This window comes from Larus michahellis, chromosome 30, assembly GCF_964199755.1.
Source record: "Larus michahellis chromosome 30, bLarMic1.1, whole genome shotgun sequence".
Classification (NCBI taxonomy): domain Eukaryota; kingdom Metazoa; phylum Chordata; class Aves; order Charadriiformes; family Laridae; genus Larus; species Larus michahellis.
In genome coordinates, this window is record NC_133925.1 from 791,245 (window position 1) to 805,563 (window position 14,319).

The 14,319-nt window shown below is 61.8% G+C and overlaps 1 protein-coding gene across 5 annotated transcripts; it reads right to left on the reverse strand.

The window, feature by feature from the left end:
- Positions 1-232: 232 nt before the first annotated feature.
- On the reverse strand, positions 233-14,111 carry RBM23 (RNA binding motif protein 23). 5 transcript variants are annotated; one of them, XM_074567940.1, is made up of 15 exons: positions 14,023-14,111; positions 13,558-13,635; positions 13,338-13,412; positions 11,983-12,030; positions 11,803-11,861; positions 11,357-11,407; positions 11,119-11,259; positions 8,013-8,066; positions 7,790-7,907; positions 6,366-6,518; positions 4,589-4,726; positions 2,275-2,340; positions 1,938-2,133; positions 981-1,073; positions 233-384 (listed from the first exon to the last, which is right to left on the reverse strand). In XM_074567940.1, the coding sequence occupies exons 2-15, from the start codon at positions 13,594-13,596 to the stop codon at positions 296-298; spliced, it is 1,320 nt and encodes a 439-aa protein (XP_074424041.1). In that variant the 5' UTR covers positions 13,597-13,635; positions 14,023-14,111; the 3' UTR covers positions 233-295. The 5 variants fall into 5 exon arrangements, with proteins under 5 accessions (XP_074424041.1, XP_074424039.1, XP_074424040.1 ...); XM_074567938.1 differs by having other exon boundaries at positions 11,357-11,410; XM_074567939.1 differs by having other exon boundaries at positions 11,803-11,864.
- Between the last annotated feature and the right edge of the window lie 208 nt (positions 14,112-14,319).

Here is a 14,319-nt window from a genome sequence, read left to right on the forward strand (position 1 = left end):
CCCGCCCCCTTGCGACAGGCCACGCCCCCTCCCCCGCCCATTGGCAGGCTTGCGGGGGTGGTCTCGCTGGCCACGCCCCCTCCCCCGCAAAGCCACGCCCCCTCCCCCGCAAAGCCACGCCCCCACGCTAAGCCACGCCCCCTCCCCCGCAAAGCCACGCCCCCCCCGCCCTCTTCCCATAGCGCTGAATGGCAAAAGGGGGGTGTGGGGGGGTGTCACCCCAGGCCCCGCCCCCTCCGTCCAGGCCCCGCCCCCTTCGTCCAGGCCCCGCCCCCCCCGGCCAAGCCCCGCCCCCTCACATGGTCTGGGGGGTGAAGAGCCCCGAGAGCTGCAGGCACTGGGAGGCCAGCGTCTGGGAGGCCAGGTTCAGCGCCGGGCTCAGCGCTGGGGGGGGGAAAAACAAGAGGTTGGGGGGCTGCCCTATAGCGGGGGGGGACAGATACACTCCCCCCCCCCCCCCCCCCCCCCACCTCCAGCCCCGGACCCTCCCAGTCCCGCAGCGAAACACAACCCCCCCCCCCCCCCAGGGAGCACAAAACCCACCCCCAGGGAGCCCCAACCACCCCCCCCCAGCGACCCCCAAAACCCCCTGCAGGGACCCCAACCCCCCCCCAGGGACCCCAAAACCCCCCCAGGGTTCTCCAAACCCCCCCCAGGGACCCCCAAAACCCCCCGCAGGGACCCCAACCCCCCCCAGGGATCCCCAAAACCACCCCCAGGGACCCAAAACCCCCCCAGGGACCCCTCAACCCACCCCCAGGGATCCCCAAAACCCCCCCAGTGACCCCAAAACCCCCCGCAGGGACCCCCAAAACCCCCTGCAGGGACCCCCAAAACCCTCCCCAACACCCCCCCCCGCCCCCCCCAGCCCCCCAAGGACCCCCCCCAAACCTCCCCAGAGACCCCCAGGGATCTCCCCCTCCCCCCCCCCCTCCAAGGACCCCCCCCCCCCCCCCCCTGCCCCCCAAGTGCCCCGTTACCGGTGAGGGCGGCGGGGTTGAGGGCCCCCAGGGGCAGGGCCCCGTTGAGCTGGAGGGCGGCCTGGGCCGTGCTGGGCAGCTGCAGCCCCGAACCTGGGGGGCACGGGGGGGGGACACGCCGTGGGGCAGAGCCGGCCACGGGGACCCCAGAACACCGGCAACCCCCTCAGCCCCATAACTACCTCCCCAAGCCCCCCCAGATGCCTCCTAGAGCCACCCCAGCCCCATAACTACCTCCCAAAGCCCCCCCAGCTGCCTCCGAACACCCCCCCAGCCCCATAACTACCTCCCAAAGCCCCCCCAGGTGCCTCCGAACACCCCCCCAGCCCCATAACTACCTCCCAAAGCCCCCCCAGATGCCTCCTAAAGCCCCACCAGCCCCATAACTACCTCCCAAAGCCCCCCCAGATGCCTCCTAAAGCCACCCCAGCCCCATAACTACCTCCCAAAGCCCCCCCAGATGCCTCCTAAAGCCACCCCAGCCCCATAACTACCTCCCAAAGCCCCCCCAGATGCCTCCTAAAGCCACCTCAACCCCATAACTACCTCCCAAAGCCCCCCCAGATGCCTCCTAAAGCCCCACCAGCCCCATAACTACCTCCCAAAGCCCCCCCAGATGCCTCCTAAAGCCACCCCAGCCCCATAACTACCTCCCAAAGCCCCCCCAGATGCCTCCTAAAGCCACCCCAGCCCCATAACTACCTCCCAAAGCCCCCCCAGATGCCTCCTAAAGCCACCCCAGCCCCATAACTACCTCCCAAAGCCCCCCCAGATGCCTCCTAAAGCCACCTCAACCCCATAACTACCTCCCAAAGCCCCCCCAGATGCCTCCTAAAGCCCCACCAGCCCCATAACTACCTCCCAAAGCCCCCCTAGATGCCTCCTAAAGCCCCACCAGCCCCATAACTACCTCCCAAAGCCCCCCCAGATGCCTCCCAAAGCCCCCCCAGCCCTTACCTTCGGCCAGCTTGGCCATGAGCTGCAGCCGGCCGGTGGCCCCCACCAGCTCGACGTCCTCGCTGCCCTCGGGGAAGGTGATGTCGGTGGTGCCGTCCAGGCGCTCGGTCACCTGCCCCACACGCATGGGGCGGCCGGCCAGCTCGAAGCCGTTGAGTTGCTCCAGCGCCCGCCGGGCGCATTCGGCCTCCGCGAACTTTGTTGGGGGGGGGGGAAGGACGGACGGACGGACAACAACAGAGGACACACGCGGAGGGGGTGTCACCAGACGTGGGGGAGGCGTCGGGGACACCCCCTCCGGGGGCCACGTGTGGGGCAAGGGGGGCGGGGGGCTCACCGTGATGAAGCCGTAGCCCTTGGACTGGCCGGTGTCAGGGTCCCGCATCAGGACGATGCTGTCGATCTGTGGGGAGAAAGAGCCGTCAAGGGCGGCTGTGGGGCAGCCCGGGGGGGGGGGTCCAAAGCGGGTGACCCCCACGGCGTCGCTGTCCCCCCCCCCCCCCCCGTGACCCAACGGCGTCCCCATGTCCACCCAAACCCGTTCCCGTGACCCGAATACGTCCTCGTGGCCACCCAACCCCATCCCCGTGACCCAACTGTGTCCCTCAACCCCATCTTCATGACCCAAAAGTGTCCCCATGACCCAACCGTGTCCCCATGGCCACCCAAAAGCGTCCCCATGACCCAACCAACCCCCCCAACCCCGTCCCCATGACCCAACGGCGTCCCCATGGCCACCCAAACCCATCCCCAAGACCCTACAGAGCCCCCCAACCCCATCCCCGTGACCCAACTGTGTCCCTCAACCCCGTCCCCATGACCCAAAAGTGTCCCCGTGACCGAACCGTGTCCCCCAACCCCATCCCCGTGACCCAACTGTGTCCCTCAACCCCATCTTCATGACCCAAAAGTGTCCCCGTGACCCAACCGGGTCCCCATGACCCAGCCGTGTCCCCCAACCCCCTCCCCATGACCCAACCACCTCCAAAGGTCCACCCAACCCCATCCCCGTGACCCAACTGTGTCCCTCAACCCCGTCCCCATGACCCAAAAGTGTCCCCATGACCCAACCGTGTCCCCATGGCCACCCAAAAGCGTTCCCATGACCCAACCAACTCCCCCAACCCCGTCCCCATGACCCAACGGCGTCCCCATGGCCACCCAAACCCATCCCCAAGACCCTACAGAGCCCCCCAACCCCATCCCCGTGACCCAACTGTGTCCCTCAACCCCGTCCCCATGACCCAAAAGTGTCCCCGTGACCCAACCGGGTCCCCATGACCCAGCCGGGTCCCCCAACCCCCTCCCCATGACCCAACCACCTCCAAAGGTCCACCCAACCCCATCCCCGTGACCCAACTGTGTTGCTCAACCCCATCTTCATGACCCAAAAGTGTCCCCATGACCCAACCGGGTCCCCATGGCCACCCAAAAGCGTCCCCATGACCCAACCAACCCCCCCAACCCCGTCCCCGTGACCCAACGGCGTCCCCATGGCCACCCAACCCCATCCCCATGACCCTACCGAGCCCAACCCCATCCCCGTGACCCAACTGTGTCCCTCAACCCCGTCCCCATGACCCAAAAGTGTCCCCGTGACCCAACCGGGTCCCCATGACCCAGCCATGTCCCCCAACCCCCTCCCCATGACCCAACCACCTCCAAAGGTCCACCCAACCCCATCCCCGTGACCCAACTGTGTTGCTCAACCCCATCTTCATGACCCAAAAGTGTCCCCATGACCCAACCGTGTCCCCATGGCCACCCAAAAGCGTCCCCATGACCCAACCAACCCCCCCAACCCCGTCCCCATGACCCAACGGCGTCCCCATGGCCACCCAAACCCATCCCCGTGACCCTACAGAGCCCCCCAACCCCATCCCCGTGACCCAACTGTGTCCCTCAACCCCATCTTCATGACCCAAAAGTGTCCCCATGACCCAACCGTGTCCCCATGGCCACCCAAAAGCGTCCCCATGACCCAACCAACCCCCCCAACCACGTCCCCATGACCCAACGGCGTCCCCGTGGCCGTCCAAACCCATCCCCGTGACCCTACAGAGCCCCCCAACCCCATCGCCGTGACCCAACTGTGTCCCTCAACCCCGTCCCCATGACCCAAAAGCGTCCCCGTGACCCAACCGTGTCCCCCAACCCCATCCCCGTGACCCAACTGTGTCCCTCAACCCCATCTTCATGACCCAAAAGTGTCCCCGTGACCCAACCGGGTCCCCATGACCCAGCCGTGTCCCCCAACCCCCTCCCCATGACCCAACCACCTCCAAAGGTCCACCCAACCCCATCCCCGTGACCCAACTGTGTCCCTCAACCCCGTCCCCATGACCCAAAAGTGTCCCCATGACCCAACCGTGTCCCCATGGCCACCCAAAAGCGTCCCCATGACCCAACCAACCCCCCCAACCCCGTCCCCATGACCCAACGGCGTCCCCATGGCCACCCAAACCCATCCCCGTGACCCTACAGAGCCCCCCAACCCCATCGCCGTGACCCAACTGTGTCCCTCAACCCCATCTTCATGACCCAGAAGCGTCCCCGTGACCCGACCGTGTCCCCCAACCCCATCCCCGTGACCCAACCGGGTCCCCATGACCCAACCGAGCCCCCCAACCGCAGCTCCGCCCCCCCCTCACCTTGCCGAAGGGCTCGAAGATGCCGCGCAGCATCTCCTTGGTGATGTTGCAGTGGAGGGAGCCCACGTAGAGGCGCATGGGGCCCCCGCTGCCCTTCTGCAGGTTGTTGGCCATGGCCGCCAGCCGGTTCTTCTCCGCCTGGGGTGGAGCCGGGGGCGGGGGGGGGGGTGAGAGGGGAGACCTTCGGCCCCGCAGAGAGCCCCCCTCCTCTGTGGGGCACCCTCAACCCTCTGGTGCTGCCCCCAAACTCCAGGGGAAGCCCAGTTCCGCTTGAGTCCGCCGCAATTACGGCCTTCAAGAACGGCCGAACCCTACAAGAACCACCCGAAAACCCCCCAAGAACCCACAAGAGCCCCCCAAAAGCCCCACAAGAACCTCCCAAACCCCACAAGAACCTCCCCAACCCCACAAGAACCTCCCCAAATACCTCAAAAACCTCCACGTAACCCTCAAGAACCACCCGAAACCCCACAAGAACCCCCCAAAGCCCCTCAAGAACCTCCCCAAACCCCACAACAACCTCCCCATAACCCAAAAGAACCTCCCCAAACCCCACAAGAACCTCCCCAAGCCCCTCAAGAACCTCCCCAAGCCCACAAGAACCTCCCTAAACCCCTCAAGAACCACCTGAAACCCCACAACAACCTCCCAAAAACCACAAGAACCTCCCCGAACCCCACAACAACCTCCCCATAACCCTCAAGAACCCCCCGAAACCCCACAAGAACCCCCCAAAACCCAAGAACCTCCCCAAACCCCACAACAACCTCCCCATAACTCAGAAGAACCTCCCCAAACCCCACAAGAACCACCCCGAACCCCTCAAGAACCTCCCCAAACCCCTCAAGAACCACCTGAAAACCCACAAGAACGCCCCAAAACCCCTCAAGAACCTCCCCAACCCCCACAAGAACCTCCCCAAGCCCCACAAGAACCTCCCCAAACCCCACAAGAACCTCCCCAAGCCCCACAAGAACTCTCCAAAACCCACAAGAACCCCCTGAAACCCCACAAGAACCTCCCCATAACCCTCAAGAACCACCTGAAACCACACAAGAACCGCCCAAAACCCCTCAAGAACCTCCCCAAACCCCACAACAACCTCCCCATAACCCAGAACCTCCCCAAACCCCACAAGAACCTCCCCATAACCCTCAAGGACCACCTGAAACCCCACAAGAACCTCCCAAAACCCAGAAGAACCTCCCCAAACCCCACAACAACCTCCCCATAACCCAGAACCTCCCCAAACCCCACAAGAATCTCCCCAAGCCCCACAAGAACCTCCCCAACCCCACAAGAACCCCCCAAAACCTAGAAGAACCTCCCCAAACCCCACAAGAACCTCCCCAAACCCCTCAAGAACCACCTGAAAACCCACAAGAACGCCCCAAAACCCCTCAAGAACCTCCCCAACCCCTACAAAAACCTCCCCAAACCCCACAAGAACCTCCCCAAGCCCCACAAGAACTCTCCAAAACCCACAAGAACCCCCTGAAACCCCACAAGAACCCCCCAAAACCCAGAAGAACCTCCCCAAACCCCACAAGAACCTCCCCATAACCCTCAAGGACCACCTGCAACCCCACAAGAACCCCCCAAAACCCCTCAAGAACCTCCCCAAACCCCACAACAACCTCCCCAAACCCATCAAGAACCACCCGAAACCCCACAAGAACCTCCCCAACCCCAGAAGAACCTCCCCAACCCCCACAAGAACCTCCCCAAGCCCCACAAGAAGCCCCCGATGTCCCCTGGGGCCACCCCCCCAGCCCACCTGGGAGGCCTGGACGATGATGGGGACGCCGAGGAGGCGCTGGCCGGTGAGGCCGATGGCCAAGGGCACCGACTGGATCTCGCAGAACTCCACGTAGGCGATGCCCTTGGAGCGCCGGGAGTTGCGGTCGGAGATGATGCGCACGTCCCGCACCTGGGGGGGGGTGGGACGGGGGGACACACACACAGAGGTGACGGTGGCACCAGCAAGAGTGACATCAAACGGGTGGTGGCACCGCGGAGGCGATGGGACCACCATAAAACCCTGTGGTGGCACCACGATGGTGATGGGACCACCATGAAACCCTCTGGTGGCACCATGAAGATCACGGAACCACCGTAGAACCCTCTCGTGCCACCATGAAGGTGATGGAGCCACCATAGAACCCTCTGGTGGCACCACGATGGTGATGGGACCACCATGAAACCCTCTGGTGGCACCACGAAGGTGATGAAACCACCGTAGAACCCTCTGGTGGCACCATGAAGGTGATGGAACCACCATAGAACCCTCTGGTGGCACCACGAAGGTGATGGAACCACCATAGAACCCTCTGGTGGCACCACGAAGGTGATGAAACCACCGTAGAACCCTCTGGTGGCACCACGAAGGTGATGGAACCACCATAGAACCCTCTGGTGGCACCATGAAGGTGATGGAACCACCGTGAAACCCTCTGGTGGCACCATGAAGGCCACAGAACCACCATAGAACCCTCTGGTACCACCGTGAATGTCATGGAACCACTGTAGAACCCTCTCGTGCCACCATGAAGGTGATGGAACCACCGTAGAACCCACTGGTGGCACCACGATGGTGATGGAACCACTGTAGAACCCTCTGGTGGCACCACAAAGGTCACACAACCACCTTAGAACCCCCTGGTGGCACCACGAAGGTGATGGAACCACCATAGAACCCCCTGGTGGCACCACGAAGGTGATGGAACCACCATAGAACCCCCTGGTGGCACCACGAAGGTGATGGAACCACCGTAGAACCCTCTGGTGGCACCAAGAAGGTGATGAAACCACCGTAGAACCCTCTGGTGCCACCATGAAGGTGACGGAACCACCATAGAACCCCCTGGTGACACCATGAAGGTGATGGGACCACCATGATACCCTCTGGTGGCACTGTGAAGGTCACGGGACCACCGCAGAACCCTCTGGTGGCACCACAAAGGTCACAGAACCACTGTAGAACCCTCTGGTGGCACCACGAAGGTGACGGAACCACCACGAAACCCTCTGGTGGCACCATGAAGGTCACGGGACCACCATGAAACCCTCTGGTGGCCCCACAATGGCCATGGGACCACCCCGAAACCCTCTGGTGGCCCCAGGAAGCCCCCTGTGGGAGGCCCGGCGTCCCCAGGAGGTGGCCCGAGGTTGGTTGGGTTGCACCCCCCGGCGTCCCCTCACCTTGCCCACGGCGGAGAAGAAGTCCTCCAGGTCGCGGGGGCGGATGCGGGCGGCCAGCTGCATGCAGAAGACGGTGCGGGCGTCCCGCTCCTCGGGGCTCAGGCTGCCCAGGGGCTCCCTGGGGGGGGGGGGGACGGGGGACACGGACGCACAGATGCGTCACCGATGATGTCATCGATGACCTCACCCATGACGTCACCTGCCAGGGCCGTCCCCGACTCACCGCACGGGGCTCTTCTCCCGGTAGAGGGGGCTCTTGCTGTGGCCGAAGCGGCGCCTGGAGGGAAGAGTTTGGAGGGGGGGGGGAGAGTTTTTGGGGGGATTTTAGGGAGATTCGGGAGAATTTCGGAGGCACTCGGGAATTCCGGGGGGGTTTTGGGGTGATTTGAAAGGAATTAGGAACGTTTTGGGGAGATTTGGGTGGATTTGGGAGAATTTCGGAGGGACTCGGGAATTTTGGGGGGGGGTTTTGGGGTGATTTGAGGGGAATTAGGGGCGTTTTGGGGAGCTTTGAGTGATTTTGGGGGGATTTGGGGGAATTTCGGAGGCACTCGGGGATTTCGGAGGGATTTTGGGGTGTTTTGAGGGGAATTAGGGGCGTTTTGGGGAGATTTGGGTGGATTTCGGAGCATTTTGCAGGGACTCGGGAATTTTGGGGGGGTTTTGGGGCGTTTTGAGGGGAATTAGAAACGTTTTGGGGAGCTTTGAGTGATTTTGGGGGGATTTGGGAGAATTTCGGAGGGACTCGGGGATTTTGGAGGGATTTTGGGGTGTTTTGAGGGGAATTAGGGTGGATTTCGGACAATTTCGGAAGGATTCAGGAATTTTGGGGGGATTTTGGGGTGTTTTGGGTGGATTTATGACAATTGGGGAGGGACTCGGGAATTTTGGAGGGATTTTGGGGTGTTTTGAGGGGAATTAGGGGCATTTTGGGGAGCTTTGAGTGATTTTGGGGGGATTTGGGAGAATTACGGAGGGACTCGGGAATTTTGGGGTGTTTTGAGGGGAATTAGGGGCATTTTGGGGAGATTTGGGTGGATTTCGGAGAATTTCGGAGGGATTCAGGAATTTTGGGGGGATTTTGCGGTGATTTGGGTGGATTTATGACAATTGGGGAGGGACTCGGGAATTTTGGAGGGATTTTGGGGTGTTTTGAGGGGAATTAGGGGCATTTTGGGGAGCTTTGAGTGATTTTGGGGGGATTTTGGAGAATTTCGGAGGGACTCGGGAATTTTGGGGGGATTTGGGGGTGTTTTGAGGGGAATTAGGGGCATTTTGGGTGGATTTCGGAGAATTTCGGAGGGATTCAGGAATTTTGGTGGGATTTAGCAATGATTTGGGTGGATTTATGACAATTTCGGAGGGACTTGGGAATTTTGGAGGGATTTTGGGGTGTTTTGAGAGGAATTAGGGGCGTTTTGGGGAGCTTTGGGTGGATTTCGGAGCATTTCAGAGGGACTCGGGAATTTTGGGGGGGTTTTGGGGTGATTTGAAGGGAATTAGGGGCATTTTGGGGAGATTTGTGTGGATTTGGGACAATTTCGGAGGGACTCGGGAATTTTGGGGGGGTTTTGGGGTGATTTGAGGGGAATTAGAGGCGTTTTGGGGAGCTTTGAGTGATTTTGGGGGGATTTGGGAGAATTTTGGAGGGAGTCGGGGATTTTGGAGGGATTTTGGGGTGTTTTAAGGGGAATTAGGGGCGTTTTGGGGAGATTTGGGTGGACTTGCGACAATTCGGGAGAGACTCGGGAATTTTGGGGGATTTTGGGGTGTTTTGAGTGAAATTAAGGGCGTTTTGGGGAGCTTTGAGTGATTTTGGGGGGATTTGGGAGAATTTTGGAGGGAGTCGGGAATTTTGGAGGGATTTTGGGGTGATTTGAGGGGAATTAGGGGCATTTTGGGGAGATTTGGGGGGATTTGGGAGAATTTTGGAGGGAGTCGGGAATTCCGGGGGGGTTTCGGGGTGATTTGAAGGGAATTAAAGGCGTTTTGGGGAGATTTGAGTGATTTTGGGGGGATTTGGGAGAATTTTGGAAGGACTCGGGGATTTTGGAGGGATTTTGGGGTGTTTTGAGGGGAATTAGGGGCATTTTGGGAAGCTTTGGGTGGACTTGCAACAATTCGTGAGAGACTCAGGAATTTTGGGGGCATTTTGGGGTGTTTTGAGGGGAATTAGGGGCATTTTGGGGAGCTTTGAGTGATTTTGGAGGGATTTGGGAGAATTACGGAGGGACTCGGGAATTTTGGGGGGATTTTGGGGTGTTTTGAGGGGAATTAGGGGCATTTTGGGGAGATTTGGGTGGATTTCGGAGAATTTCGGAGGGATTCAGGAATTTTGGGGGATTTTGCGGTGATTTGGGTGGATTTATGACAATTGGGGAGGGACTCGGGAATTTAGGAGGGATTTTGGGGTGTTTTGAGGGGAATTAGGAGCGTTTTGGGGAGCTTTGGGTGAATTTCGGAGCATTTTGGAGGGACTCGGGAATTTGGGGGGGATTTTAGGCTGTTTTGAGGGGAATTAAGGGCATTTTGGGGAGGTTTGGGTGGATTTCAGACAATTTGGGAAGGAGTGAGGCATTTCGGGGTGTTTTGGGGAGCTTTGGGTGGATTCAGCTCAATTTCGGGAAGGACGCGGGAATTTTCTGGGGATTTTGGGGTGATTCGGGGGGGACTTGGGGGTATTTTGGGGAGCTTGGGGCGATTTGGGGGGGGATTTGGGAGAATTTGGGAGGGACTCGGGAATTCCGGAGAGATTTCGGGGTGTTTTGGGGGGATTTGGAAGCATTTACAAAAGCTTTAGGGGGAATTCGGGCGACTTTTTTGCTTTTTTGTGGGGGTTTTGGGCCGTTCTGGGGGGATTTACAGGGATTTGGGAAGCATTAAAAGGGAATTTGGGGCGGAATTATCCTTTTATCGGATTTGGGAAAAACATGCGGTGATTTAGGGACGTCTGGCTACCGTTAAGGACAAATTTGGGGATAATTTTGCTTTTTTAGGAGAACGGAAAAGAATTTAGAAAGATTTAAGAAGATTTTGTAAGCATTTTAAAGGAATTGGGTGGGAATTCTGCACGTTTTGGGGGATTTGGTGGGAATTTGGGAGGATTTAGGGGGATTTGGGGAGGATTTTAGCGCAATCGAGCGGGAAATTTGCGCGTTTTGGGGGATTTGGGGGAAATCCGAGAGGATTTAAGAAGGTTTCGGGCGGGGGTTTAGAAAAAAGTACGCGACCAGTTTGGTTTTTGGGAGGATTTGGGAGGAATTTGGGGGGATTCAGGAAAATTTTGGGAGGATTTTAAAGGAATTGTGTGTGTGGGGGGGAAACGGTACCGGGCTCTCTCCTCCCGCCGGCGTTCCCGGCTGCGGGAGCGGCTGCCCCTCCGGCGTTCCCGGCTGCGGCTGCGGTGCCGGCTGCGACGATCCCGGCTCCGGCTGCGGCGACGACGGTCCCTGTCCCTGTCCCGGCTCCGGCTGCGTCGTTTCGGGGGGGGGAACACTCAAGGGATTTATCCCCAAAATCCCCCCCCCCCCGGAATCCCCCCAAAATCCCCTCCCGCCGTCACCCCACCTGTGTCTGTGGTCACGGCTCCGGCTCCGGCTCCGGCTCCTCTTCTTCCTGCTGCTGTAACGGGGGGGGTGGGGGGGGAACACGGGGTGAAACCCCCCCCCCCGCCAAATTTCACCCCCCCCCGGCTCCCCTCCCACCCTAAAAACCTCCCTGACCCCCCAAAATCCTTTCAATTCCTCCCAAATCCTCAACGCCCCAAATCCCTTCCCCACCCCCACCCCCCCCCCCCCAGACCCTTCCGTATCTCGCTTCGCCGCCCCCCCCCCAGGCTTTCGTCCGCCCCCCCCGTTAAAATCCCCAAATTCCCTTTAATCGCCCTAAAATCCCCCCTCCCCCCTCCCCCCCCCGCCCCGGCTGCCGTCCCCGCACCCCCTGAGCCTCCCGAGCGCCCCCCCCACCCCTCCGTGTCCCCCCCAGACCCCTCCGTGTCCCCCCCCGCCCCGGACCTGCTCCCGCTGCTGCTCCCGCTCTCCTTCTTGGCCTCTTTGCTCGTCTCCTCCGCCGGCTGCTTTGGGGGGGGGGACACGGACACAAAAACAACGCTACGTGTGAGACCCCCCCCCAAAAAACACCCCCAGCCCCCCCCCGCCCCCAAAACCACCCCCCACCCCCCCCCCCAGCCTCACCTGCGCCGCGGGGGGCTCCGTCTGCACCTTGGAGGGGCCGGGCTGCGCCTGGAGACGGAGCCGGGGGGGGGGACACACACATCAGAGCCCCCCCAAAATCCTCTCCCCCCCCCCAAAATAGCTCAAATTCACTAGGGGGAGCCCCCCCCCTCAACCCGAGGGAACCCCGACACCCCCAGGGTGACCCCAAACCCCCTCTAGATGACTCCAACCCCCCCTCAGATGTCCCCAAACCCCCTTTAGATGACCCCAACCCCCCCCGAGATGTCCCCAACCCCCCTCTAGGTGACCCCAACCCCCCCCGAGATATCCCCAACCCCCCCCCAGATGTCCCCAAACCCCCTTTAGATGACTCCAACCCCCCCTCAGATGGCCCCAACCCCCCTCAGATGTCACCAACCCCCCCCTTAGATGTCCCTGACCCCCCCCTAGATAACCCCAACCCCCCTCAGATGTCCCCAAACCCCCCTTAGATGACTCCAATCCCCCCTCAGATGTCCCCAACCCCCTTCTACGTGACCCCAACCCCCCTCAGATGTCCCCAACCCCCCTCTAGGTGACCCCAACCCCCCCTCAGATGTCCCCAAACCCCTTTTAGATGTCCCCAAAGCCCCTGTATATGTCCCCAACCCCCTTCTATGTGACCCCAACCCCCCCTCAGATGTCCCCAACCCCCCCTCAGATGTCCCCAAACCCCCTTTAGATGTCCCCAACCCCCCTCACATGTCCCCAAACCCCCTTTAGATGACTCCAACCCCTCCTTAGGTGTCCCTGACCCCCCTCTAGATAACCCCAACCCCCCTCAGACGTCCCCAAACTCCCTGTAGATGACTCCAACCCCCCCTCAGATGTCCCCAAGCCCCCTTTAGATGACTCCAACCCCCCCTCAGATGTCCCCAACCCCCTTCTACGTAACCCCAACCCCCCTCAGATGTCCCCAAATCCCCCTCAGATGTCCCTGACCCCCCTGAGATGTCCCTGACCCCCCTCTAGATAACCCCAACCCCCCTCAGATGTCCCCAAACCCCCTTCAGATGTCCCCAAACCCCCTTCAGATGACTCCAACCCCCCCTCAGATGTCCCCAAACCCCTTCTAGATAACTCCAGTCCCCCCTCAGATGTCCCCAATTCCCCTCTAGGTGACCCCAACCCCCCTCAGATGTCCCCAAACCCCCTTTAGATAACTGCAACCCCCCTTCAGATGACTCCAACCCCCCCCAGATGTCCCCAAACCCCCTTTAGATAACTGCAACCCCCCTTCAGATGACTCCAACCCCCCCTCAGATGTCCCCAACCCCCTTCAGATGTCCCCAAACCCCCCTCAGATGTCCCCAACCCCCCCCCCCCCCCCCCACCTCCTCCTTCTTGTAGGGCGCCTCCAGCATGGCCTCGATGACGATGTCGAAGTCGTCCGACGTCATGGCGTCCGTCTGCTCCCCCGGGCCGGGGTGACGATGTGGGGGGGGGGGGGGGAGATACACACACACACGTGTGACAACGCGGCCCGGACCCCCCCCCCGATCCCCCCCCTCCGTGTGTGCCCCCTCCCCTCCCCTCCCCACGCGTGTGTCTCACCGGGTCCTGCAGCGGGTTGGAAGAGCCCCCCGCCTCCATCTTGGGCCCGCCCCCCCCCGGGGCGCTCGCGGGCTCTTCCTGGAAGGGCCGATGACGTCACAAAGTCAGCGATGACGTCGCCCCCCCCGTTTCACCCCTCCCCAAAAATACACGGAGCTGGGCCCCCCCCCCCCCCCCGCCTCAAAGGGGACGCGCTAAGCCACGCCCCCTCCCATTAAAGCCACGCCCCCAAGGGCGGCGAGACCACGCCCCCCGCAACACCAGGCCCCGCCCCCTCGCCGACAGGCCCCGCGCATGCGCACTCCCCGCTCCCCCCCCCCCGCGCGCTCCCTCAGCCGCCGCTCCCCCCCCCCCCCCCCCCCCCGCAACAAACCCGGTTCTCCCCCCCTTCCTTCTCCTCCTCGGTGCTGACGCCATCACCGTGACGCGTGACGTGCGTCCCCCCCACGTTTCCCCTGCTCTTACCGGGCCCCCCTGGGCTGGCGGCGGCGGCGGCGGCCCGGACGCGGCGCTAAGATGGCGGCGGCCTCCAGAACCTTCCCCCCCCCCCTTCCTTCCCCTCCTTCCCCCTCGCGCCCCGCCCACCCCGCCGCCGCGCATGCGCGCCCCGCGCCACGCCCCTTCCCCATTGGCTGAGGGGGCCGAGAGGGGCCGGGCAACGACGAAGCGGCGGCGCCGATTGGCCGGAGGCGGCGAAAGGAGGCGGGGCGTGCGGGCGGCGGCGGGATTGGCCGGGGGAGGAGGGGGGTGGAGGGGGGGGGC